Source organism: Dromaius novaehollandiae, chromosome 2, assembly GCF_036370855.1.
Source record: "Dromaius novaehollandiae isolate bDroNov1 chromosome 2, bDroNov1.hap1, whole genome shotgun sequence".
NCBI lineage: Eukaryota > Metazoa > Chordata > Aves > Casuariiformes > Dromaiidae > Dromaius > Dromaius novaehollandiae.
Window position 1 is genome coordinate 1,653,738 of NC_088099.1, and position 24,658 is coordinate 1,678,395.

The following is a 24,658-nucleotide window of genomic DNA, read 5'->3' on the forward strand; positions in this document are numbered from 1 at the left end:
ACTGTGCAGGAGGTGTGCTGTGGACGTGGAGGCGGACAGGCTTTGAGCTGAACAGCTCGCAGCTGGCACAGACCGGGTTGGCCCGTGATGAGGGGAGGGGAGGTGAACACTCAGCTAGGGGAACAGTCCTGTGATGGCGTCAGATGACGTGCTAAACCTTCAGTCCTTCTTTAAGCTTATTAGGTAGAAGGAGATCTGCTAAGTGGAAAGGGAGGAAGGGACAGTGAGCAGAGGGAGAAGATAAGGAGAGAAGCTTAGAAGAGATTGTGAGGGGGAAGGGAGAACAAGCAGTTGGTACAGGGCAGAAAAAGATCCTTCAAACTGTAGAGGTCTGGCATCTTCTACAGCTACTTCTGTGGCCTACTGCGTCTGTGTGGTTCCTCCCTGACCTTCCCCACAAGACTGTGGGTTAGAGGGGAGAGGATCCACCAAGGCTCTAGTGTCCATGGGGGCTCCCCCATGCAGCTCTTGGTTTAGAGGGTTGGAACAGGATGCGGTGAGCACTTTTCTGTATCTCTCTGAAGTCAGGCTGACTATCCCTTGCAAACTGGGCTGGTGTTGTTCATGAGGGAGAGCTGAGGGGGAAGAACAGAGAGTCTCACTTAATTTTGACATGGGCTTAGATCAAATCCTTTGGGATTTTGTTTGTAGTCTGCTCTGAAGGCAAATAGGGATCTGTTGTCTGCTGACGTGTGCCCCAAACAGACATTTGTGTCCTGGCACTCCAGCTGGTGTGCCCCGGAGCAGACAGGGTGTGACTGTTGTCCCTGTGAGTCTTCACAGGAAAGCTGGTCCTGCCTATGTTGTATTCTATAGTATTTGCTAGTTAAGGCAGTCTTTTAGTTTAGGAATCAAGGATTCATGAAAATAAGGCCCAGAGTCTGATCTCGTTCCTTGTCAATAGACATTTCACCCTAAACTTTGGCAGATGCAATGTCAGACTGCTAGTTTTTTAATCAGCAAAGCTAGCAGCTGTAGCATGTTTTGGTTCTAATTGCATATTATATCAGTAAATTAATCTGGTTCCTCTTATTCGCCCTGTCAGGAAGGAAGGAATTGGGACCTCTCCTCCTGGGAAAGAGCTGGATGCTCTTCTACAGTCAAAAAGTCAGGTCATAACTTCCACCAAGGACTTGGATGTGAAAGAGGGAGCAAGGAACCAGGATGCAGCAAATATTGATACACAGCCCTCAAAGCCAGCCCCTGTGAGGGATTCCCAGCAGCCCAGGTAAGCTTTTGCTGTAAGGAAGTTTTTCCCATTCACCGGTTGTTGATCTAGATCTGAGTGATTGCTTTGTGTCCCCCGATGTAACTACCTGCTTCAAAGTAAAGCAGGAGAAATTTAGAGATCTTCACTGCTTGGTGTAGGATTTTTTTTTTTTGCTATAGGTTAGCGGTATTCACATGGGCACCCTGTGTACCTAAGTATGTTGGTGGCAGTCATCTTCATCTGCTTTGAGCTCTGTCCTGACCAGTTCTCTGTTTAAGTGTGAAGCCTCTGTTGATCTAGAGTCACTAACCTGTTTAAATGCTGGCACATGATTTCTCCCCCCCCCGCCTTCTAACACAAATGTCTTCCTAGCATACCTGCAGGATTTTCCTTCTGCCACTGAGCTACGCCAATTGATTATGTTTCCAGCTGGTCCCGTAGGGAAACTGTAGCAATCTTCACCCTTTGTGCAGAAGCAAAAGTGTAGCGAGACCTCATGTTCAGCCATAGAACCCAAGACTCTCATGAAGAGGGGTCAATAGCTGCACAAGATCATGGCAGGAAGTACGTATCAAGACAGAAGAGTGAAACATGGCCAAAAATCCAGCAAAGTGCCAGTCACTCGCTTGTACTACAGAGAGAATTTAGCACAGGAAGGCAGCGCTGAATTGCATTTCATTCTGGACAGGGTTGATGGGGTAGAAAATGCTAAAGATATAAAGACTGAGGCTCTTTCCAGGAGGATATGCCCAACAGCGTGAAGCTGTTCAACTCACAGGAGCTCAGCAAGGAGCCCACAAAACCAACCTGGACACCCCGTTCTCCATCACACATCAGCAACCATCTTCTGTTGCTGAACTCTTCCAAGTGACAGCTCAGGAAAAATTATGAACACCTCTGTTGCTGGTGTTGTAGGTGACGTGTCCTTGCTTGCTCCTGCAGCCCTGAGGGAGCACTGCAAGATGAAGCTGTCCCAGGAGAAGTGTCTTGTGAAGCCCCTTAACAAGTTATTGTGTTCCTCCATGCCCTCTAAAAACATTTTAGTGTTGTCTGGTAGCTGGCTGGCTAAGGCACAACCCAGACTGCTTAGCAGCCCGGTAGTTGGCTGTCAAAGCTGCAGCTGTGACAATCTGCCCAGTGGTCACCGTGTACACTGCTTTGGCAGCAGCGTGGCACGGACAGCAGTCTCATGCAGCCTTCGGGGAGTTTGCAAGTGCCCCTCAGAGGTCAGTCAAGGGAACGTTGGAGGTAGAGTTTTGCTTTGAGGAACATGGAGACTTCTAGCTACCTTCTGCTGTCAGATGCACTGCGCTCCCAGGATCAATGTTACACAGCACAGAGCAATCTATCAAAGTGTGGCGTTCCTCCCACAGTGCTGAAGGTCTCCTGCGAGACCATCTCCTTTTGCCCGGGGTGGTTTGTGGTGAAGTGAGGGGCACGTTTGCGTCAAAGCCATTTCATAGAAAAATCAAGACTGACACGTGCCACTTTGAAATAGGCAAGTCTTAAAGGCCGTGGGTGGCAGCGCTGTAGAGCCCGCCAACGCACACAGCTGTGGGGTTTGGTTGGCAGAGGTCACTCGTCTGTGCTGGGAACCTAGTGAGGAAAAGGCAAAGGCATTTGTGTTCAGCAACAGGGAGGCACAGTGTTAATTATCTTTCCGAAGATTCAGACCTTTAAATCTCCAATTTCCAGGAAAGACTCAGTTCTGAGGCATCTCCTAGGGAACTTGATTTCTGCATAAATAACTCTGGGAATAGTATGGCCGGGGGGGAAAGGGGCATGAAGGCTGGCATAGAGACGGTACCAGGACGCAGCTAGCACAGCGAGATCCTCAAAGGGCCCATTGAAATACCATCCACAACCTCCGCTGTGACTGCTCCCATGGACTGTGTCATGCTGCATGCTAGAACAAACCCTATGTCCATGTCTGTCTTCTTCTTTGAACTCGGTTGCAGCTCCCCTCCATCCAAGCCGGTGGCATTTGAGCAATTTAAGGAGGAGTGCGGCAGTGAGATCAACCGGATCTTTAAAGAGAACAAAAGCATCCTCCTCGCCAGAAGGAAGAGAAGCAGTACAGTAGCGCAGAGGCTCAACCTGATCAAGCGTGAGATGGAGGGCATCAAGGAGGCTCTGGGGGCTCAGAGGCAGGAGCGGTGGCAGCAGGGTAAGTCACAGTGTGGAGACTGGCCAGCAAGAGTCTGACAGAAGAGGGGAGCCGCTGCTTTTTTTGGTTCTTGAGCAGTTCTGGTGGTGGGACCGCTACGTGCCACCACTGCTGCTTGCCAGGGCAGTGGGGCAGCCGGTGCTTTCTGCCCCAGCTCTGCGCCTGCCCTTGCGGTTTGCCACCTGAGTCCCCCATCTGAGTCCTCCACACTTCAGTCTCGCAGACTCCTGCTGCTCGGGTTTTACACTAGCGGAGTGGGCTGCAGTCAGACTGATGCCTCACCCCACACTTTTGATATTGCACCTCCTGCGATTTGAATTGATTCATCTAGTTTAGGGTCTGGCTTATGAAAGCCAAAACCCCAAACTGCAAGGTACTACAGCAAGAGATGGGTAAGTGCTGTGCTACTTTTCTGCATCAAGATATTTGTGAGGTGGGATATGCCTGGATGAGACTCGGAAGCGTCTTATGCCTCACTCCCTTCAGCAGGACTCCCGACAATCAGTGTGACTGTGTTCTGCACAGGAGTGGAGAAGAAACACGGGCTTTGGGAAAAATCTGCAACAACTGACTTTAATACAGTGCATGTGACAGTAGGAAATACCAGTGGTGGCATTCCTTGGATGCAGAAAGGGCAGCAAAACCACTCAATTGTGTGAAACTATAGCCTAAACTATTTCCAGGCGATGAGCAGGGAGTAAGAGGGAATGAGAGAGAAGGTGAATATTGGAAAGCAAGCAGGCCCTGACTAGTGATCGTAGAGGGGAGACCTTAGTGACCGGGACCATGCAGATGCTCTTGCTTTCTGAGGTGCTTTCTGCTTCCTCAGCCATCCCAGCAGAGCCACATTGGTGGCATAAGTATGAGTTTCAGTATCCTAGGGGCTGAGAATCAGACCCAGCATGAACGCTGCTCTACTGGTTTTTATTTCTCTTCCTATGGAGAGATTTTTATGACCACCTAAGCGGCCTCTTCCCACAGGGTCCAGTCCTGCAAGGTGCAAAGCTCTTTTGGCTAGATAACGAGCAATGTCAGCTTGAATCCGTATCAAAGGGAGGGTGTTTGGGTTTTCATAGGACCATTGCTTGCTTTGGGCCTTTGCTCTTTGTGATGACATCTACCAGCTGGTGGTTTACTGTGGATGCTGGAAACCACAGGAATAAGCTGATTTGAGGGAAACCAAGGGGTGTTTATCGTAGGGAAGCAGCATTGACTTCACGGTCTCCAAAGGGCTGACCAGCCTGTCGCAAAGACCCTTACCTTGACGGTCCAGTCCTGGCCCAGGGACTTTTGAGAGTTTGGCAGCAGGAGCCGTGAAAGCCCTAAGTGATACCCTCCAGCAGGCTGTTGTGTGGGTGTCTTTCTGGGGAGTCCAGTCCATCTTTATCTGCACATGTCCCAGTTCAGGGAGGACTGATGTCTGAGCAGGTTCAGGAGTTCAGCAGTGATTTCTGCCCCACACCACTGCAACACTGTATTTGTAGAGAGCGTGTCTAAGGAAATGTCAGTTGTGTGGTTAACCTCAGTATAACTGGGTAACTACTGTGTGGTTCGAAGTATAATGACTGTTCTTTGGCCCTCTCTACCCTCATGAGAAACCTTCGTTTCCTTCTCTTACCCTCCAGGAGAGTACGTTGATGAGAAAGGACAGATCATAATTGATGAGGAGGAGTTTCTACTCATTATGAAGCTTAAGGACTTGAAGAAAGAGTACAGGTCTGATTATGCTGAACTTCAGGACCTGAAGGCAGAAATCCAGTACTGCCAGCATCTGGTGGACCAGTGCCGGAACAAACTCGTCTCAGGTACTGACTCACCAGGGCACTTTCTGAACGGCATCCAGTTTCTCTAGGGTGCTTGACAGCAGCTCCGTACTTAGGCACTTTCAGACATGTTGCGTAAAACCTCTATTATAAACCCCTGTCATTCTCTGTTACGATTTTTTCTTGTTGCCTCACAGACCTGTTTTTTATTGATGCTTGATTTTTTTTTTTGACATGATGCTGAATTGCTGCAGATTCTCTCACAGGTGATGACACACTGCTCCTTGATCAGGCCGCTAGATGCACCTAGCAACACTGTGGAGTAAGAGCTTTTCACAGTGAAGTTTGACTTAAAGTGGCCCTTGTTCTCACCCTTGATTTTATTTAATACAGGTAACAGGGCCAGGGCTTCAGCTCTGGGCTGCAGATGTCTCCTCCGTATCAAAGCCCCTGCGAGAGGAGCTTTACTCAGGTTCCAGCGTTTCGGGGAGGATGCCCGGGCAGGAAGGAGGGGTTGGTCATTTCAGCATGTTCTTCAGGAGCGCTGCCCTTGTGGGGATGGGTCTCACCTCGGCTCAGAGCGACACACGGTGCACTCCATCGCCAGCCGCGTGGTCTGTGGTAACAGCAATGTGGTCTTGGCATATCCCTGGATTTGTCCTGTACGATGGAAGACCGTAGATGTATAAATCCCAGAGTCCCAAGCATTTGGATGCTGTGCACATGGCAACACTTTATTTTCCACAAATGTGCCAAAGCGCAATTTGCATCCATCAGGACAGTCTCACACTGCGAGAAGTACATGATTTGTTCCAGGAGATACACTGGGCCAAATCCTAACTGCGCTGAGACTTTGCTACTGGTTTCAGCTGGAGCCGGTTTGGCATTTTTGGGTGCTCCAGAGGTTTGCTGTTTGCTTAAACATATAGGCATGAACTCACTCAAATAAATCCCTGTGTCATCCCAGAGTGAACAGGTCATCTCAGAGTTAAAGCAAGGGTAAAAAGTCAGTGCTGTTGCATCATGTCAGCAGTGCCTAGTAAAGCAGAGCTCTGCGTTTAACTTTCTTTACTCTTCCCACGACATGAAGCAGATGCATTCTTGGGGTCGTTCCTGGGGAACGCTGGCTTCTTCGGGGGTTTTGGTCTCGGGCTCCGGCTCAGCGGGGAAGCGTGCCAGAGGAATGGAGCGGAGCGCAGCTACTTCGCTGCGGGGCCCTGGGAAATGCCCCGTATTAATAAGAGCATACATTGCCGCGGCACCTGTTGTGTGTTATCACTGGCTATTATGGGATGGAAAGCGGCTGGGCTCCCGTAGCATTTGGAGCTGAAATCTGACCCCCAAATGTGCTGACCGCTCAGAGCTGCTGCCTGCGGGTTCTGGAGCGGTGGCCTGGACGGACGGTGCGGTGGCAGAGGATGCCTGTGCGTGCCGGGGACGCAGGAGCAGTGCCATCTCGTGGCCAGCCATCCCTCCAGCTGCTCGAGCCCAGGGGACTGTCCCCAGGGCCAGGCCTGCTCCTAGCCACCTCCCAGGCAGCAAGGACAGGCTGCAGCCCGACTCAGCGCGGCCCATGGCAGCCGACGGTGCCCTCTGCTTTTTAACTAAGAGTTTGAAACGTAGAGCTGGGGGAGAGCTGCGGCCCTGCCTGATCCCTGGGCAGGGAGCCAGCAGAAGTCCACCCTCGTCTCTTTGATCATTACAGCCCTGTTTACCGTCCTCCGCTTTGCTTGCAGAGTTTGAGATCTGGTACAATGAGTCCTTCCTTATCCCCAAGGATGTGCAGGATACTCTGAAGCCTGGGGGCAACATCAGACCTGGAATGATTCCCATAAACAGAGTCATGTGCCTGGTGAGTTGTCCTGGCAGCTCTGCTTGTTCTCCTTGGTAGCCACATGTTGCGTGGTGATGAGGGCACAACTAAGCCGTGGGAGGAGGAGGGCATGGTAACTCGGCCCGCTTCTCTAAACAGAGTGGCTGGCTTTGAAATGCTATCTGCTATGATGCAGAGAGCAACTATCTGAAGATGCATCTTGCTTTCAGATTAGCTTTACCATTAAGAGGCTAAAATAGGACAGAGTGGTTGAAGCACCCAGTCATCTGCTGACTATCAGTAATCAGGCACTCTGCCAGGAGTGCAAGGGATAGTTGGGAGACTTGTTTCCAGTCTGTGCGATCTGTAATGTTTACAACTAAACTATTGTGTTTCGTGTTGTGGCAACTGGTGCTTAGCCAGCCCTCTGTTTAGAAACTATCACTTTGGGGTATCCGGGATCTTTTGTCATTCCTGACAAAGGACATTTCTCTGAAGCTCTTATTTACCAGACTTGTTCATTGCATTATTCTCCTCTGAAGTCATTCCAGGTTTTGTCCTTTACTGTTAAAAGTCAGGCTCAAAACCTTAATGCTGTTTGATAGGGACGTGGGGCCAGTGCTTCACACTCCCTATGGCATGATGAGGTGATGCAGGGCAAGGAGGGAGACCCCACCCTGGCTGCAAGGGGGAATTAGTCCTTCGTTTGCACTCATAAGGCATTTGCCTTATTGCTGCTTAACCCCTGCAGATCCCTGAGAACAGCTTGTGGGGACGGATCGCAGGTCCATGTCCCCCCGGAGCCCGTCCCCACCAGGGGCCAGCAGCAGATGCTTGGGAAGGAGCACATAGAAGTTGGGCTTGAGCAATGTCACTCCTTCCCAAAATGTACAGTCCCATTTCTAGCCAACTTGTAGAGAGGGATAGGACGGCTTTAGCTCTTTCGAAGGAAAGCTGAAAAGGAATTTGTTTGTCTCCAGATGTCTGATTATTTTGACTGTAAATCTCAGGGTTAAGCATTTTCTTTATTCCTTTCTAGAAAGGTATGTAAAGAGTTTCAAAGCTGATCATAGACAGGTTCTTCCCTCCTACTACTGAATTAGCTCCCTTGAGAGTAGAAATAACAGATATTAGGTGAGAAAAAATGTAGTAAGTTTGCTTTTAAACAGAATGTTTTGAAATATCAGACTGCGAAAGATTTCAGAAACAGACTCTTTACAGGAAAGAGGAAAGGAAAAAAAAAACCCCTTTGGGTAATGTGCTGGGCCTAATGAAGTCAACAGACAAACTCTGACTGAGCACATTGGTCCAGGATGTCACTCTTTGGGGACACAAGGAAATTCATCACTAGTCACTTTTACTAAACCAAGTTACTCACTGTATTCACAGAAACTCCCTTAGTGGTTTCCAGCCCTGGATTTCTTGTCATCGCATCAGTTATAGCCCAAAAGATGAATGAAACATGCCTGTTAGCAATGCTTTGCAGCTGTGTCAAGCTGTTGATGTTATGGGGAGAAATCCCGAGGAAGAGGATGAACGCGGTCCTTTGTGTGTTGCTCAGTGCTGGCTGCTTCTCTGCCCTGGGCAATGCCCTGCAGCTTCCCAGCCAGCACCGCTGGCCGGGCTGAGCCCCACGCTGTCTCTGCCAGGCACCACCTGGTCTTTCACTCGAGGTGTTTTTTCCTATTTTGAACCATTCTGCCCTTTTCCAGACTGACTCTTTATTTACTATTCTAACCCATTTCTCCATTATCAGTCTTTTACTATTGGCTTGTTCGCTGTGGCAATCAGCCTTTTACCGCCCCAAAATTGTACCTGCCTTCTCCAGGCTACCCATGAAGAGTCGCAGAAGGTGACCTGTCTGCTAGAGGTACCCTGAAATCTGGCATGAAAACATTATACACACAGTGGCATCTTAAAAAATGGTATTTCCATTCAAACCAGACTCCTCTTCGGTGTGCTCACACCTTCCCCGGGGAAGGGTGGGCACGGAGGATACCCACAGGAGAACAGGCAGCTTAGACTTTTTCATGCTGTGAGGATATCTTGTGGCAGATCCTCGGTGATCAATGTGGCAAATGGGATCCGTCGACCGTGATGTCTCAGCGAGTCCTTTTGCTGTTTGTATGCAATGGTTTCTGTCTTCTTCCTGGCAGGAGGAAGATGTGCAGGACAGGTTTGAGCGGATGCAGGAAGCAACGCTGCCAGCCTGTCCGGATTCAGTCTCGTTCTACAACGCGAAAATGAAGGCTGATCAAAAGGTAATCTCGGCTGGGCCCAGCTCCGCACAGCCCTGCAGAAGGGCAATTCTGCGCCTTGCTCCTCCGCGGGGGTAGGACTCTTCCAGACCTGACGCAGTTTTGGCCGTAGCCTTTTGAGAGATGCTAGTTTAGTCCTGCAGCACAACTAAGCTCTTTGAAATGTGGTTCGCTTCTGTGTTTAAAATTAGGCACATAAGACTGCGAGTCTTATGTCACAGAGTCCAGGCTCTGCTATCGCAGGTCCAAGTTACAAATTTGTCCCTTCAGAAGTTCTGGCTCCAGGCGGTGCTCGCTGTGCCGCCTGACCTCTGAGCAAAAGTGGACTTTACAGATTAAAAGAGCCAGATTGCGAGCTGCTGTGTGGGGGATCCACCTCGCTGGCGTTGCCGAAAGCACCCTGCTTAGCACCAGCTGAAGCTCCGGCTGATGCAAAGGCTCCATCCCATGCCAGCCCTATGCTAAAAACTAGTCTTGGCACTTCTCACTTGCCCTTCCTTCCTTCCTGGCAAGGGCTCATCATAAAACATCACTGAGGCCCTGAGCTTTGCAGGGCTTCAGAGAGATTGGGTGTTAATTCGAGTGACAGGGCTGCACAGTTATATCATTAGGCAATTTAAAGGAAACATCTCAAAACCAGCCCTTCAGCACTCGGGGCGAGCAGAATTTCCCAGGCGGAGCTTCGAGGGTGGCTCGTGCCTTCCTCCGAGCCTGCGGGGAGCTGCTAGCGGTCAAGCGATGCTGGTGTGATGGGGCTGTGCCCCTGTGGTGCTCATTGGGGCAGCTCTTCCCAACACGGGAAAGCTGGGAAGGTGATTTATTTTGCCAGGCAAAGCGCCTTTTCTGGTGAGCATTCTGCTCTGAAAGCAGAGGTCGCATCAATAACTACGCTTTTGTTTCCCGCTGTCAGCACGCGTACACGAGAACTATGTTGTCCCTCGAGCAAATGCGCAAGAAACCTGGGCTCATCACCGCTACCATGAAGAAGAAACCGCTGTCAGTTCTGCACGTCTCGTAGCAGATACGGACGCAGCCCGGAACCCGGCATTCAGCGCAAGTGGGATGAGCAGCATGACCTCGGAGTGTCCCCCGTGTATTTTCACAGTAGATTTATCAAAAATAAACGCCAGCCGAAACAAAACCTTGCTTTTGTACAGCTAGACTGAGAGTTACGGCTGATCAAAACAGTTGTTTAGAGCGGAAGCAAGCTAGCGAGTTTAAATAAAAGCACTTGTTTCTCTGAGTGTTTCTGGAAAAATGCAGATGCGTCACAGACTTGCGCCTTCCTGATGCTGGAGGCCAAGCCCTCCCCGGCTCGCTCTGCTCTTGGCAGCTCAAGAGTATCGGGTCGCATCTTTGCTAGTTTGATGCTCTCGGGCTGGATTTTGAGAAGCCAAATCTCCCCTCTGGGTGAGGGCCCCCTCCTCCTGTATCCTTCGGATCCGAGTGACCCCTCGGTGCAGCCCGGAGAGAGGGGCCCTGGGAGATGCGCTCACTGGAGAGGCAGGAACGCGTTTCTAGCAGCTGCCCAGCGTTAGGTATCGCAGGGTTGATCTACGCTCCACTCCGCTGCAGCCCATCCCCAACAAGAGAGCAGGTCAGCGCTTGCCCAGCGTTTTCCGGGAAGGTGATTCGGACCCACATCGCGGTGCCCAGCAGCTGGAAAGCACCAGCACAGCTACCGCTGCTTCACCGGGCTGCTGTGGTCCTCACCCACGGAGCGGAGATCTGGTCGCACGTGGGCTGAGATGATCCCACTCCGGTGGTATGAGCACGGGACAACACGGTCCGTAGGAGCCGGATATTTGTTCTTCCTCCTCCTCTGGCCTATTTTCACGCTGGGCAGAGGGTGGTATCGCTGGCGGTACCGTCACCCTCCCGCTCCAGCTTGGGGGTGATGGATGCCTGGGTGGCAAGTGCCCAGCGGTCTCATCTGCTTTTAGGGATCACTGCAGGCAGAAGTCCTTTCTTTGCAGCTCCAGCAGGTCCTGGAGCCCCGAGAGCTCTCAAAATTACTCAGAGAGCTGGAAGAATAACGCCGAAAGATGCAAAGCGAGGCTGAGGGACAGCCAAGGCGTCGCGACACGCAGCCGCAAAGCAAGCAAACCGCATCGCCCACGCTCTGCATGCCTTGAATTTCCTCTCCTAACTTACCGTGACTCTCTGGCGCGGAGAGGAGCTGCCCCTGATTTATGGGAGCACACATGGGAAGAGTCCAGTGCTGCTTTTTAGAAAAAGACCCCCCAAAGCCCCACCAGCCCGTCGCCGGACTGGAGGCAAAGGATTTCGGCTTTTCCCGGAGCCGCGGGGTGAAGATGCCGCCCCACTGCTCCAGCTCGTCCAGCGCTTCCTCCACAAATCCCTGATCCCCAAATGACGGGGAGGGCGTTGGGTTTGCCTGCGCGGTGGGCGTGGGAAGGAGCCTCTTTTTGCATTTCGAACCTTTTTGGGTTGATTCTCGATGTCTATCTGCCTGCCTGCTCCTTGTGGCGCTGTCCCGCCCACGCAGACACTTGAAATCAGCCTTTTATTACAACAATTTATTTCCAAGGTGCCGGAAAATTCAAGCCGGGCTCAATTTCAGCCTCCTGCCCGGGAAAAGCCTCCTCCCGAAGGCATCTGAGCCATCCTGCGGCATCTGCCTTCCTCCGCCCACCTCTCCCTCTCCTCTCCTCCTCCCGGGCCTCGAATGCAGCCCCCAAATTCTCTGCTGCGCCCAGGACTCGCTGCGGCGCCCATCGCACCCAACACTCATTTCCCAGTGCCCGTTTTGATCTCTTATTTTTTTACCCCACAAATGTTTTAAGGCTTCAGCCCAGCCTCCCGTGTGGCAACGTCCCGCCTGCCTTGCTGTGAGCGCACGCACCTGCCCGAAAGCAGCACAGCTGTAGAAATTTTTCAGTTTCTTATATTATTTTAGCAAGTTATATTATTCCATTGCCATTTTTCTTCTTCTTGGGAGCCTCGAATTTAGCAATATCCTCAGAATTGAAAAGTTTTGTACCAGAGCCCCAGAAGCTCGAGACGAGTCCTGGGGGGCTTCGGGTGCCGGCAAGTTTGAGAAGATTTAAGAAGTCGGTGATGATCCTGGTCAACGTTAGCTTGGATTATGCAAATAAAACAACCTTTCGAAGAGCCAAAATATTTTTTTAGCGCTCTTTGGGCACGATGGGGGTCCCCGGGGGTCCCGAGGAGGGTGCTGGTGTCCCAGGACTGACGTCTTAGTGGAGGTCCCGGTGTCCTGGTGTTGGGTGCGGGTCCTGAGGATGCCGAGGTCCCAATGCTGGTGGGGTCCTGGGGGTCCTGGTGTCCCAGGACCAGGTGCCTGGTGAGGATTCAGGGGTGCTGGTGTCCTGGTGCTGGGTGCTCGGTGGGGGGTTGCAGGGATGCTGAGGTCCTGGTGCTGGTGGGATCCTGGGGTGCCGGTGTCCCGGTGCTGGAGGTGGTCCCAGGGTGCTGGTGTCCCAGGGCCATGTGTCTGGTGGGGTCCCAGGGGTGCTGAGGTCCCAGCGGAGGTCCTGGAGATGCCGAGCTCCTGGTGCCCGGTGGGGGTCCCAATGCTGGGTGCTCTATAGGGTCCTGAGGGTGCTGGTGGCCCAGGCCAGGTGCCTGGTGGGGTCCCAGGGGTGCCGAGGTCCTGGTGCCCGGTGGGGGTCCCAATGCTGGGTGCTCTATGGGGTTCTGAGGGTGCTGGTGTCTGGGGCTGGGTGCCTGGGGGAGGGAGGGGGGGTCCTGGAGCCCAGGGGGGTCCCGAGGGTGCCGGTGTCCCGGGACCCAGTGCGGGTCCCAGAGCCGGCTGCCCCGGGGGGTCCCAGTGCCAGTACCCGGGGCGGATCCCGGGAGGGGTCCTGGTGCCGGGTGTCCTGGGGGTCCCAGTGTCCAGTGCTGGGGGAGGGGGCCCGGAGGGGGGGTCCTGGTCCCAGTGCGTTCCAGGGTGCCGATGCCCAGAGGGGGTCCCAGGGGATCCTGGGGTGACGGTGCTGGGAGGGGGGATCCTGGTGGGTATTGGGGTGCCAGTGCCAGGGGAGGGGGCCCGGGGGGTCCTGGTATCGGGGGAGGGTCCCGGGGGGGTGTCCCAGTGCCAGGGGTCCTGGGGGTGGGGTCCTGGTGTCCCAGTACCGGGGAGAGGTTCCAGGGGGGTGTCCCAGGGGGGTCCCGGTGTCGGGGGGGGTCTCGAGGTCCCGGTGCTGGGTGGGATCCCGGGGAGTATCGGGGGGTCCCGGTGCTGGGAGGGGGGATCCTGGTGGGTGCCAGGGTCCCAGTGCCGGGGGGGGATCTTGGGGGGTGTCCCGGTGCTGGGGGTCCCAGAGGGTCCCAGTGTCCTGGTACAGGGGAAGGGTCCTGGGGGGTTCCAGGGGGTGCCGGTGCCAGGGGGAGGATCCCGGGGGGGGGATCCCAGTGTCCCGGTAGCGGGGAGGCATCCTGGGAGGGTCCCAGTGCCGGGGTCATCCCAGAGGGGGATCCCGAGGGGGGTCCAGGTGTCGGGGGGGGACAGGACTTGGGATCCCGGTGCCGGGTGGAATCCTGGGGGGTCCCGGTGCCGGGGGGGAGGGATCCCGGGGGGCATCCCAGTGCCGGGGGTCCCGGTGTCCTGGTACCAGGGAGGGTCATCCTGGGGGGGAGTCCTGGGGGGGTCCCGGTGTCGGGGGGGGGGGTCGGGGTCACGGTACCGGGGAGGGTCATCCCGGGGGGGAGTCCTGGGGGGGTCCCGGTGTCGGGGGGTCCCGGGTCGGGGTCCCGGTACTGGGGTCATCCCGGGGGGGGAGTCCTGGGGGGGTCCCGGTGCCGGGGGGGGGTCGGTGTCCCGGTACCGGGGTCATCCCGGGGGGGGGTCGGGGTCCCGGTGTCAGAGGGTCCCGGGTCGGGGTCCTGGTACCGGGGTCATCCCGGGGGGGGAGTCCCGGGGCGGTCCCGGTGCCGGGGGGGGGGTCTCGGGGTCCCGGTGCCGGGTGGGATCCCGGCGGGTACCGGAGGGTCCCGGTGCCGGGGGGGGGGGTCCCGGTGTGCCGGTGCTGGGGTCATCCCGGGGGGGGGGGGGGTCCCGGTGCCGGGGGGGGTCCCGGCGTGCCGGTGCCGGGGTCATCCCGGGGGGGGGTCCCGGTGCCGGGGGGGGTTCCTCGGGGTCCCGGTGCCGGGGGGGGGGTCCCGGCGTGCCGGTGCCGGGGTCACCCCGAGGGGGAGTCCCGGTGCCGGGGGGGGGGGTCCTCGGGGTCCCGGTGCCGGGGGGGGTCCCGGCGTGCCGGTGCCGGGGTCATCCCGGGGGGGGGGTCCCGGTGCCGGGGGGGGGGTCCTCAGGGTCCCGGTGCCGGGGGGGGTCCCGGGGGTCCCGGCGTGCCGGTGCCGGGGTCACCCCGAGGGGGGGGTCCCGGTGCCGGGAGGGGGGGGTCCTCAGGGTCCCGGTGCCGGGGGGGGGGTCCCGGGGGTCCCGGCGTGCCGGTGCGGGCCGGGCCGGGCGGCGGCGCGGTGCCGTTACCTCGGCGCGGGGGCGGCGCGGGGGGAAGCGGCGGCGGGGCGGAGCCGGGCCCGGGCGCACGGGAGGCGGCGCGGCGCGGCGCGGATGGCGGGGCCCCGGCGGGCGGCGGCGGCCCGCGGCCGCTGCTGAGCGGCGGCGGCGGCGGGGCATGTGAGGCGGCCGGGGCGCCGCGGGAGCCGAGCGGCGGAGGAGGGCGGCGCGGGCGGCGCGGCCCGCCCTGCCCGGCGCTGCATGCGGGGAGGGGGCTGCGCGGGCCCCGCCGCCGCCGATGGAGAGCGGGAGGCCGAAGATGGGCGATTTCTACGACCCGGAGCACCCCACCGCCGAGTAAGCGCCGCGGCCCGCCGCCCGGGGCGGCCCGCGCCGCCGCCGCCGCCTCCCGCCGCCGCCGCCCGCGCTAGGCCGCGCAGCCCCGGCCTCGCGTGAGCGCCGCGCCCGGGCGCCGGGCGCCGCAGGCCGGGCGGCGGCGGCGGGCCGAGGCGGGGGGGGGGGGCGGAGCGGAGCGGGGCCGCGGCCGCCGCTGCGGGAGGGGCCGGGGGGCGGCGAGCGCGGCGCCGTCCCGCCGGCGGCGGCCTGGCCTCGGCGGGGGGAGGCGGAGGGCGCTGCGGACGTGTCCCGGCTTTTCCCGGGGGGGCCATTTTTCCGCACTTTTAGCACTATTTTCCTCCCTCTCTCCCCCCTCCCCACACCCTCGCGGAGGGCTGGACGCGAGCTGCTGCCTTCGGGGGGCTCCTTCCCCCCCCCCCCCCGGAGGCCCCGTCCCCGGGGGCCGCGCCGAGGCCCACCCGGAGCCGCGGGAGGAAGGAGCCGCCGGAGCAGAGGCAGAGCCGCCCTGAGGCCCGGGGATCCCTGGTTTGTCCCCTCTCCTGGGGGCTTTCCTCCGCCCTTCATGACCTGCCGGGCTGCCGGCTTTATCGCCGCCTCGGAGGAAGCGATTACGTACCCGTTAGCCCTACATTTTTTCTATTATTATTATTTTTTAATACTCCACCGGTCGTTGGTTCTCAATAGTATGTTTTGCCTTTGTAGACTTGCTCTCTTCCCGCAGGATTCGGGCGCTCCGTAAACTTTGCGCGCGCGTGCAGCACCGCCGAAGCGCGGCCCGCTGCGGGCTGGAAGGAGCTCAGCGCCCACGGGCCGCCCCAGATGGGAGCCCGCGCCGAAAACAGCCTGTTTCGGGCCGGGACAGCGGGGAGGATCTTTCGAGCGAAGTGCTGTGGGTTCCCAACGGGGCCACCTTGGCCTGGCCATACTTTGCTTGCTAACTGGAGGGGGCTCCGGCGGGCCCGGAGCTGTGCCCCCGTCCTCCTCGGCCTTGGAGGTCCTCACGCAGTTGAGGAAGGCCCTGGTCACTTCCTTGACCTACCTCTGCGTCCCAAATCTGGGCAGATCTCTCTAGGCGAGACGTATCGCCCCGCTGGGTCCGTTGCTTTGGGATGACTTTACTGCCAGACCAAAAAGTTTTAGTCTAATTTAGGTATTTTGCGTTTTAGACTAATTTAAAGTGCAGTGAGCCTTGTCTCTAGGGGCTGGAGCAACGTGTCATGCCAGTTAGCAAAATAAGTGCGTCGTATTAAGCTCAGAGTTTAAAAGTGTATTGATTCTCTAACTCCGATGCTTGTTGTTTGAGAAAACTCTCCGAGTGCCGCAAACCTGATTGGTTTGAAGAAACCAGAGCAATTTGTCTGACAAACTTCCTCTGTTCGGAGCTTTCTTAGCGTGTTCTCTCAGGGTGGGACTTTGAAGGCCATCGGGAGGCGGTTTTGGATATTTTTAGGCGCCTTGATCCGTGCGCCCTGTCTCGGAGCCCGGTGGTTTGTTGTACATCTGAGCAATGTTTGCCGCTTCATTAAAGCAAGCGTTGCCCCTTATTTAGGAGCGCATCTGCTTTTTGCTTTAGGAAAGGCTTATTTTCAGCAGCGCCGTGGTGGCACGTCTCTGGAGGCAGGAGCTCCTCGTGGTTGACGAGCTCCCTCCTTCCTCCGGAGCTCCATGGTCTTGGGAGCGCCACGGTCTTGGGAAGGCCACGCGTCGCGTGTCCGGGTGCCCCGTTGGGTGTTTTCGAAGGGCCCTCAGCTGCCGTGCTGGAGAATGGGGTGTAAAACCAACCGCGGGTGGCTGCAGGGGGTTCGATGCTGCGGGCGAAGACGGCCTCTTCCGAGTACGGCACCTTCTACCAGGCCCTGGTGGTCACCTGGAGACCTTTGCCTAGCGCGTTCCTCACGTTCCTGATCCGCAGAGGTAATAATTCAGCCGTCCTCTGCGCCCCTTCCCCTGCCGGCTCGCTCCTTGTTTTTGCCGGCATTAGTGGCGGCGTGATGATGAGGGTTACGTGTATTTATTTTTTGGAAAAGTCGCTTTGACGTTGGAGTCGTGCTGCTGAAACATGGGAGCTGCCCGGTGTAACCGGAGAGCGGTGAATCGGTCGCCCTGGCCCCCGTGCAGTTATTTTTCGTGGGAATTATTGCCGGCATTGAGTTTTGCACTGGGTATATAAGGTTTAATGACGTAGTGGAGCAGGATGATGAGCTCGGATACGTGCTGATGGCATCTACTGGAGCTTCCCCGTCGGTGAAGAAAGCCCGGCAAGCTTTGGCCTGACCGCTCGCTGCCTGTGTCCCGCTCGTTGAGAGTTTTACGAAGTTTCGTGCGCGGTAGATTCAGTTCCTCTCACCTCTTTGCGTGGCAGGGCCGCGAACGCCTCGGTGCCGGCTCCCGTGTCGGGAGGTGACGTCGGGCTGCACATGAGCTTGCGTGGCTCCCATAGGGCCACGCCGCGCTGACTTTGACCTACTTGACAAATGTTTGCGTATCGCGCTTGAAGAGACTGCGAGAGGAGGAAACGCAGTCTCCGTCCGTGCGGTTCCTAGCGAGCCGTAGCGCCGCAGCCGACGCCGCTAAACCTCGGAGAAGCTGCTGCCTGGGAGAAGAAATGCGGGTTGGTTTTTGTTTGGAGCGTGCCTCTGCTGCGTGAAGCCGCTAGGAAGCTCGCAGCCGTGCCACGTTAAAAGCGACGTAGCTGCGGAGTTATTCGCGCAGAGTGAGATAAATCAGGTTGGGAGTTGTGGGTTTCTTCGCGTTATAAAGTAGGAAGATCGCACGTTTGCCTGCATCGCGCCTTTCTTCATCCCTCACTTTGCTCTCTGCTGCAGGTAGGACTTCCCCAGCTTGGGCTTAGCTGCTGCCCGCGTGAAGCCGGTGGTCCTGCTGCCTGGGCCCTCCGCGGCGTCCCCCGCCTGACGCGCCGGCCACGGGCGCGGGACTGCTGCCCCGGCGGCTTCGCAGGGCACCGGCTGGGTTTCGGCCGATGCATCTCACCACCCGAACGATTCCCTTCACGTAGCTCGAAACGGCGCCTCAGAGTCTGAAGTTTTAGGTTTTTGCTTGGCTATTTTTATGCTTTTCATAAGTGTCGCAGTTGTAGAGCCTCTTGGGTAGTTGCTATTTGTGGGATCGTGTCGCTTTGGGATTTGGTTACTTTTTTCTTTCCCCCTGTAGGCATCTGGATTCTATTTTCTGCTTTTCTCGAGGGAAAATTATCAGTGAGTTTAGTACCCTCAGCGCGAGGTGTAAGCTCTTGGCAAACGCGCTAGAGGTGGAGCTGGCTAAATACCCAATTTTGCTTCCTCGAGTATATTGTTCTAATGCGTCGGGGGACAATAAGGGAACTGAAAGACTAGGTTTTACACCTGCATTTCCCTTTGCACGCTTCTCCCCTTCGTTAAAGAGACTAACGATGGTCTCGGAGGGCGCGAAATTGAGCGTGGCGAGGGAGAAGCGTGGCGCTCGCTGCCTGAGCGTACGGGAGGGTTTTTAACCTACGCGCTTCGGCATCGCTGCGTTACGTGTGTCTCCGAAAAATCAGTTTATTTACAGAAAAAGCTCTTTAACGTCTGAATTTGTCACTGCGTAGCTGCTTGCTGAGCCTACCGCCCGTTCAGGCGCGTGTCCGCCGTGGTAGCTGCCTCCTGCGATGTCTAAGGGGCCGGATTGTGTCGTGTTGGCAGGAGCAGCCGCTGCGACGTGTTCGCGACGTCGGGCCACGGTTTGCAGGTGGGTACCGGAGCCGCTTGCTCGCGCGCCTTCTGGGGCAGCAGAAATCGGAGCAGTGCACGTCTCGCCGGTGCGGAGCAGAGCCTCACCTGCTCGCGGGGCCAGCCAGCGAGCTCCGTGACAAATTTATTGCTTGAATTTGTTATTTTTGGAGTCGCCTTACGAAAAGTCCCAGCCAGGTCTGAACTTTTTGGAATTGGTTCCTTACGGTCTGCTTCGGCAGGTGAATTTTGACGGGTAGCAGCGCTCTAACTAGATAATCTGTCCTGGATTTCGCTGCCACGTCCCCAGAATAATTAGCGTGGCGGGGAACTGGGTGAGCAGAATTAAATAAGGACACTTAACTTCAGGTTTTGCACCTGCCATCAGGAGCTGTTTGTGCTGTGCGGTGCCTGTTGTGCTCTTCTCTTGCGTCTCTCACATATTCATGCATTTTAATTTTGGGTAACATTGCCCCGTTCTCCAGAAACGAAGCCGGAGGTTTGTAGCTTTGCCCTTAGACACGTCCTCCTTCCCCTGCTTTTGGTACCTAACGTGGAGCCTTTTTACGGTCGTCTTTTCTGGGCTAGGAGACCTTCCGGCGCTTGGCTTGTCCTTCTTCCCGGGCTTCTTATGCAACTTCCACCCACCGCTCTGTCGTTCCTCCCTTTCCATCTGCTTACGGCCCAGAAACGCTGCCAGCAGCACACGCAGGGGAGAGTTGCAGTGTTTCGACTTCAGGGGGAATTAAAAGAAAAAAAAAAAGTGTTTTAGCTTCAGGTAGCTGAGACACCTGTGTTTTTTGCCCGTTCGGATGCCTTTAAATAGGCAAATGAACTTTGCATGTTTGCAGATGTTTGCAGAGGGAGCACAGCGGGAATAATTTTTCCCTTTAGTTCTCAAATCGGGCTATTTTTGGCCTGCGGATTAATAGTGCTACTCTAATAAGGAGGAGCTGAAGATGTAACGATGCGCTTGAACGGGGTAGGTAAAATTGGAGCCACGGGGTGCTTTCGTATGCAAGTTTGCCCATCGAATAGTTGGATTTCTCAAAAACTGCTTCTCCTTCTGTACAATTTGATATTTTCCCTGCAACACATCAAGGGAAGTATGCTTAAAAAGGACAGACAATCTTTGAATGTCCTGTGTTGGAGATCCCTTAACGTAATTCTAAATATACGATGGTTGTGTGTCTGTCTGGCTATATATATAGGCAGAGAGCGGATTTGCAAACAGCTATTTTTAATAACGTGCATTTGGAAACGTAACCAATAAAGATTGATGTTCTCCCTGGGATATTCTTGGATAGGCGCGACAGCAGACCGCTGTGAGTTTGTCACCTGTCTTTGGACTTTGTTGCATTTAATAAGCGGCTTGTGCTTTAGTGTTTTGGTTTATGAAGAAGATGAGCGTGGTGGTACCGGTGCAGCCTTGCTGGACGCAGCTTCCTTGGTGTTTCGGGACGTGATATCCCGGTCGAAATGCCGCTGTCCCAGTGCCCCAATGGCGCTCTGTGCTTTAGCCCCGTGTTTTGCAGAGCTGTGTAACTCCGTAGGCAGTGATGTAATGAGTGGCAGTGTTTTTTCCCATTTTCAGCATCCCAGACGATGTTTTATTTTTGGTTTTCGCTGGCAGGACTGATGCGTTGCATTGAGAAGTCCCGTGCAAAGTCTGGCTCCGTTTTTGCTAGGTTTGGTAGGACACTGGCTGGAAGAGTTGTTTGAGGGTTTTTTTGGGGAAAAAAACGCCAGTAGAAACGAGAACTATCTAATTGCGAGTTAACGGAACGGATTTTCCTTTTCTTAACTTTTGCAAGCCTCCTGCAGCGCCAGTGCCCGGCCGAAAAACGATGAGGCCCGACGTTTGGAGCTCGCCCGCCCGGCCCGTTCCTGACTCCCACTTCTGTTGCAGGTTCCCGTTATGGCAGAGATGGAGGGTTCGCGTTTATCTTCCATTAGTTCGGCGACCCGATAGCAGCTCGTGTTTGTCACTGCCACAGCAACCGGCGGCCAAGTTGCAGCGAGTGATAGGGTGCAGTTCTTCGTTCTTGGTTTGCAATTTCTTTCCTCTTGCTGAGTTGGGCTCGGTTTAAGCTTAATCAAACAGCTTGGTTGGAAGCACCCGACTCTTCCGAGATTGGTGTTGTGTGGCGTTTGTTTTTGTTTTCTTTCTTTGAATTTACGGCTCCTGGTAGGGCAGGAGTCACTTCTGAGATGTCTCCCACTGCTGACTTAACCTGCTGGGCAGGTTTTGTAATAGAAGATTAAACTTCATCCATAATCACGGGAGAAATAGGTAGGTTAAGGATTCTAGGGAAAAGCAGCAACCTCGACCTCGGCTCGGGCATTGCAGCGTTTCATAAACGGTGATGAAACAAGTTAGCATTTTAGGGAATGCCCTCAGCATTGCAGTTTTTATCCTTCGAACCTCATCTTAAATCAGAATATTTCTTTGGAGGAAAGGCAGATATTGCGGATGTGTCGGGAGAGGTGGAAAAACGAGCAAGAAAAAGGCCTGTGGTGCTGGTGCCTTTCTCTCTCCTGCAGAACTTGGGGCTGGTCGATGCCGTGTTGGTAGAAAACTTGGGAATGTTAAACCGGGAATTGGCTGCCTCTCCATACAGGGATTTGCACGGAAAAATAGCTGTAGGCGAAGGATGGAAACGCTTGGTCCGGGTCTCCTTCCCCCGCTGCCTGGGGCAGGCTGGGGGCTGTTCCCAGCTGCTGCCGGGTCCGGCCGCAGCGCCGGCCTCCGAGGGAGGAGCCTTCCCTTTCTCCCGCACCCGGAGCAAGTTGCGGAGAGCCGGGAGAGCCGGCACTCGGTCCGGAGGAAGCCCCGGAGTCGCTGCGCCGTAGCCCTTGACGTGGTAGTCGCCCGAGCCGCTGCCTTTGCTGCCTCCGAACCGGCAGAGAGCCGAGCCCGGTGCTGTTTGCCGGCAGTGATGATTGTAAGTGAGCATAAACGTTGCCTATATATATATATATTTTTAATATTCTGGTTCCTCATCTTCCTCTGCTTTCCCTTTTGCTAGCAGAGGGAAGCTTTTGAGCCACGTTAGCATAATCTGGGCCTTGGGGTGGAATTGCTCGGAAACCAGGTGTAGCTGCTTCCCCGTGAGCAGGATACGTGTGCTTAAATTTCTCTCCTGCTCCTCAACATCTTCTAACCTGCTTAGACCAGGGTTGCTGCAAGCGCGGTGCGTGGACCTGGCGTGGAGACGTCCGTGTCCCGAAGGACCTGGACTGCAAATAGAAGAAGCGGGATGAGAGAAAGGGAGTAGAAAAAGTTGGCGTCCTCGTGGGAACCAGGAAAGCCACATCAGTGAGCTGCTCAAGGTCGCGCGGAGACTTGCAAGGCGAGGAAGTGACCCCAGGCTTCCCGCGTCTGCGTTTACTTTGGCCGCGGGAAGGAGGTTTTAGTTTGGTCACGCTGCGTGCTGGAGGTCGCGGGGGAAGACGCCGTGAGCCGTGTTTGCTTGCAGACGGACCCAGCCTCACCCAGTCGCCGGGACGTCTCCAGCCCAGCATGGACAAGGCTTAGCAAGGCGGGTTCACACGAACATTCCCGGGAATTTCTGGATTTGCGGTCCCGCGTCCGAAACGGTGCCGCCCTGGGGCCTCGGTGGAGCGTTACACCGTGGATTCGCGCCGTCTCGTCCTGGCCGGTGCCGCCGCTTCCCTCCCCGCCTCTCGCTGCCCGCGCGGAGCTTAATTCCCTCGCCGCCTCCGTGCTGGCGGGCAGTAATCCCTTACGCTGCTGCCATGGCGACGGCGTTGCTGCTGATGATCGCTGTCGTGGTTTAAAACTTAAGCACTCACCGGATTTCTCCTTCGGACGCGTCCCGACGTGGAAAGGAGAGAGCGGGCTGGCGGGTTCGGGCGGCGCGGGGCAGCAGCAGGTCCGTGACCGTGCGCTGCTGCAAATGCATTTCTGCTCAACCGGGTCGTTTTCCTGCAGCAAAAGAGCTGAGCTGCTCTAAAACGCTGATATTATTCCCATGCAGGTAGCGAAGCAGTAAGTAATTGAACCTTCACCCCCCTCTCCACCGTCAGCCCCTGGCTTTTCGCGTGCACCTGCCCCGCTCGGCTTCCTTTGACCCGCTTTGCAGGAGAAGCGCTAGCAAAGCAAGCGTTTCCCAGAAATAATCCTTCTTCTTTATTTTTCTCCACCCCTCAATCTATTTCTCCTCTTCTCCGCAGGGCTCGGTCGCTGCCCGGCGAGTCTCCCGGCCCTTGGCCCGTGCTGCTCGGAGGCTGCCAGCTGGCAGCGGGCAGGCGCTTCGGCTCGTGCCGCTTCCTCGCCTCGACGTGCCCCAGCCGCGGCGAACGGAGCCTAAACACTCGCAGTAAAAAATTTATAGCGCTGTTAAGGTTTCCGTATGGTGTCGCGGCACCTCCTTCCTGGCTCCCGACCGGCGAGCCCGGCTGCGGGATCGCGGCGTGTCCGAAGCGGGAGCTGTGTCGGTCCAGCTCCTGGAGCTTTTTCACGTCTGCTGTCGCGATAGCTCGTGACCGGGGCTCTTCCTCGTGTGCAAAGCTCTGATTGCAGGTGACAGCAGGCAGCGGTAACCCAAGGTCTGTATTAAAGGAAAAATCCTTTAGTGACATACTTGTGGCTGTGCTCGATGTCACTTAGCCCTTGTTATTGATTTTTGTCAATGAAAGAAGGAAGGAAAAAATAGCTTTCAGTATATGGGTTACCTGCCTCTTGTTCTGCTGGCTTGTTCAGTTCTCTGTCGTGTATGTGTGTGTATATACATATATATGTTCATATTTCAACACAGGAGAAACCGTATCGATCCTCAGCCCCGCGACTCCAAACTGGAGAGAACATGTTTTATAAAATCCTGGCGAGGGAAGCAGGGGTTGGAGGGCTGGATTTAGGGAGCGTGACTCAGAGACAGGTACACGCTTCCAGCTACGTTGACCTCCTTTTCTGGAGGAATTGGCTGGCTTTCAAGCTTCTGTTTGAGTAAAACATTTGACGCTGATTTTCCCCCCCCCTCCTTTCTGCCTGGGCTGTCGCCTCTCCTCTCCGTGTGGCTTGTTTGGGGAAGGAACAAGGTTGTCTATTAACTTTCCTGCTTTTTTTCCCGCCTTCGTACAACATCGAGTTCGTTATCCTCGGAAGCGAGGACGCGCTGGGGTGTTGGAAGCACAGTGCTACGCTGCAAACCAGCTCGCGGTAATCTAGCACCACGGTTATGGCAGTTAATCATAGGAACTGGTAGTTATTTGCCCTAGTTTTTTACCTCTAATCCCCGGTTGCCCACCAGCCGGGCAGGGATGCCGGGCAGGCCGGACCTTGCGTATGCTGTCTGCCGGGATAGTCTTCCTTGGTGAAGTCTTTCTGGATGAAATCCGTCCAGGTATTTCCTCTTTGGCTTTAGGATTTTGCTGGCGCTCTAAGAGTTTCCACCCGAGATGGAGATTGGTTAAACTGTGTACGCTTTCTGGTTTGCTTAGCCCTGATTTTGTGAATTAAACTGGTTTTAATTGGTGTCTCTTGTAGATCAAGTCCAGAGCAACTATGGAAATGAGTCCGCTTAGCCATAATTGCAGCATGTTGCTGGGTACATGGTGACCGATGCAGGCTGAAGGTTGCGATTTCCTCCTGTTGAGTGCCCGGTCTGAAGACTTGGGTTTTGTATTTTGTTTCCTTTCTTAAGAAAGAGGGATAATAGCCGAATCAGGGACACCATCGGGCAGGCTTTCAGATGGACTGATGCTAATGCATCAGCTTACGACAAGGTGTGCCGGATGAATCGGGCTTGTTTTAGCCTCCCAGGGTCGTTAGTCTTGCAGATGTTTAGCTGTGGAGAGCTTTAGGCTTCCAGATTTTTATCTCTTGAAATAAGGAGAAAGAAGAGAAGGGCATGTGGGAGATGAGGCACTTAACGTCCAAGTGTTGTCTTGCTGTAGACCGGCATTTGTCATTCAGAG

The 24,658-nt window shown here is 55.5% G+C and overlaps 3 protein-coding genes across 7 annotated transcripts in view; 2 read left to right on the plus strand and 1 right to left on the minus strand.

Moving 5' to 3' along the window:
• The window catches only part of KIF9 (kinesin family member 9), a 27,593-nt gene extending 17,139 nt beyond the window's left edge, over positions 1-10,454 (plus strand). For all 4 annotated transcript variants that reach the window (XM_064505630.1, XM_064505632.1, XM_064505631.1 and 1 more), the window contains 6 exons: positions 1,046-1,228; positions 3,169-3,377; positions 5,003-5,182; positions 6,877-6,992; positions 9,110-9,214; positions 10,122-10,454. In XM_064505630.1, the coding sequence (XP_064361700.1) occupies positions 1,046-1,228; positions 3,169-3,377; positions 5,003-5,182; positions 6,877-6,992; positions 9,110-9,214; positions 10,122-10,229 (901 nt within the window). In that variant the 3' untranslated portion in view covers positions 10,230-10,454. The remainder of the gene's footprint in view (positions 1-1,045; positions 1,229-3,168; positions 3,378-5,002; positions 5,183-6,876; positions 6,993-9,109; positions 9,215-10,121) is intronic.
• Positions 7,960-14,241, minus strand: LOC135327414 (proline-rich protein HaeIII subfamily 1-like). Its single transcript, XM_064505637.1, has 2 exons — positions 13,036-14,241; positions 7,960-12,922 (listed from the first exon to the last, which is right to left on the minus strand). Exons 1-2 carry the CDS (start codon positions 13,630-13,632, stop codon positions 12,548-12,550), a joined length of 972 nt encoding a protein of 323 aa, XP_064361707.1. The 5' UTR covers positions 13,633-14,241; the 3' UTR covers positions 7,960-12,547.
• Positions 14,242-14,699: 458 nt separating this feature from the next.
• The window catches only part of SETD2 (SET domain containing 2, histone lysine methyltransferase), a 66,076-nt gene continuing 56,117 nt past the window's right edge, over positions 14,700-24,658 (plus strand). The window contains exon 1 of one of the 2 annotated variants that reach the window (XR_010387511.1): positions 14,700-15,011. Coding sequence is in view for 1 of the 2 variants with exons in the window: in XM_064505629.1 (XP_064361699.1) it covers positions 14,953-15,011 (59 nt within the window). In the remaining variant the exon portion in view is untranslated. The remainder of the gene's footprint in view (positions 15,012-24,658) is intronic. The other variant, XM_064505629.1, reaches the window with a different exon arrangement.

Excerpts from the sequence above, each read along its gene's own strand:
- LOC135327414 (XM_064505637.1), bottom strand. The coding sequence starts at position 13,632 with ATGCCTCCCCGCTACCGGGACACTGGGATCCCCCCCCCGGGATCCTCC. Across the intron at positions 12,923-13,035 it reads CCTCCCGGGATCCGCCCCGG|GCACCCAGCCCCAGACACCA; the intron begins GTACTGGCACTG and ends TCCCTCCCCCAG.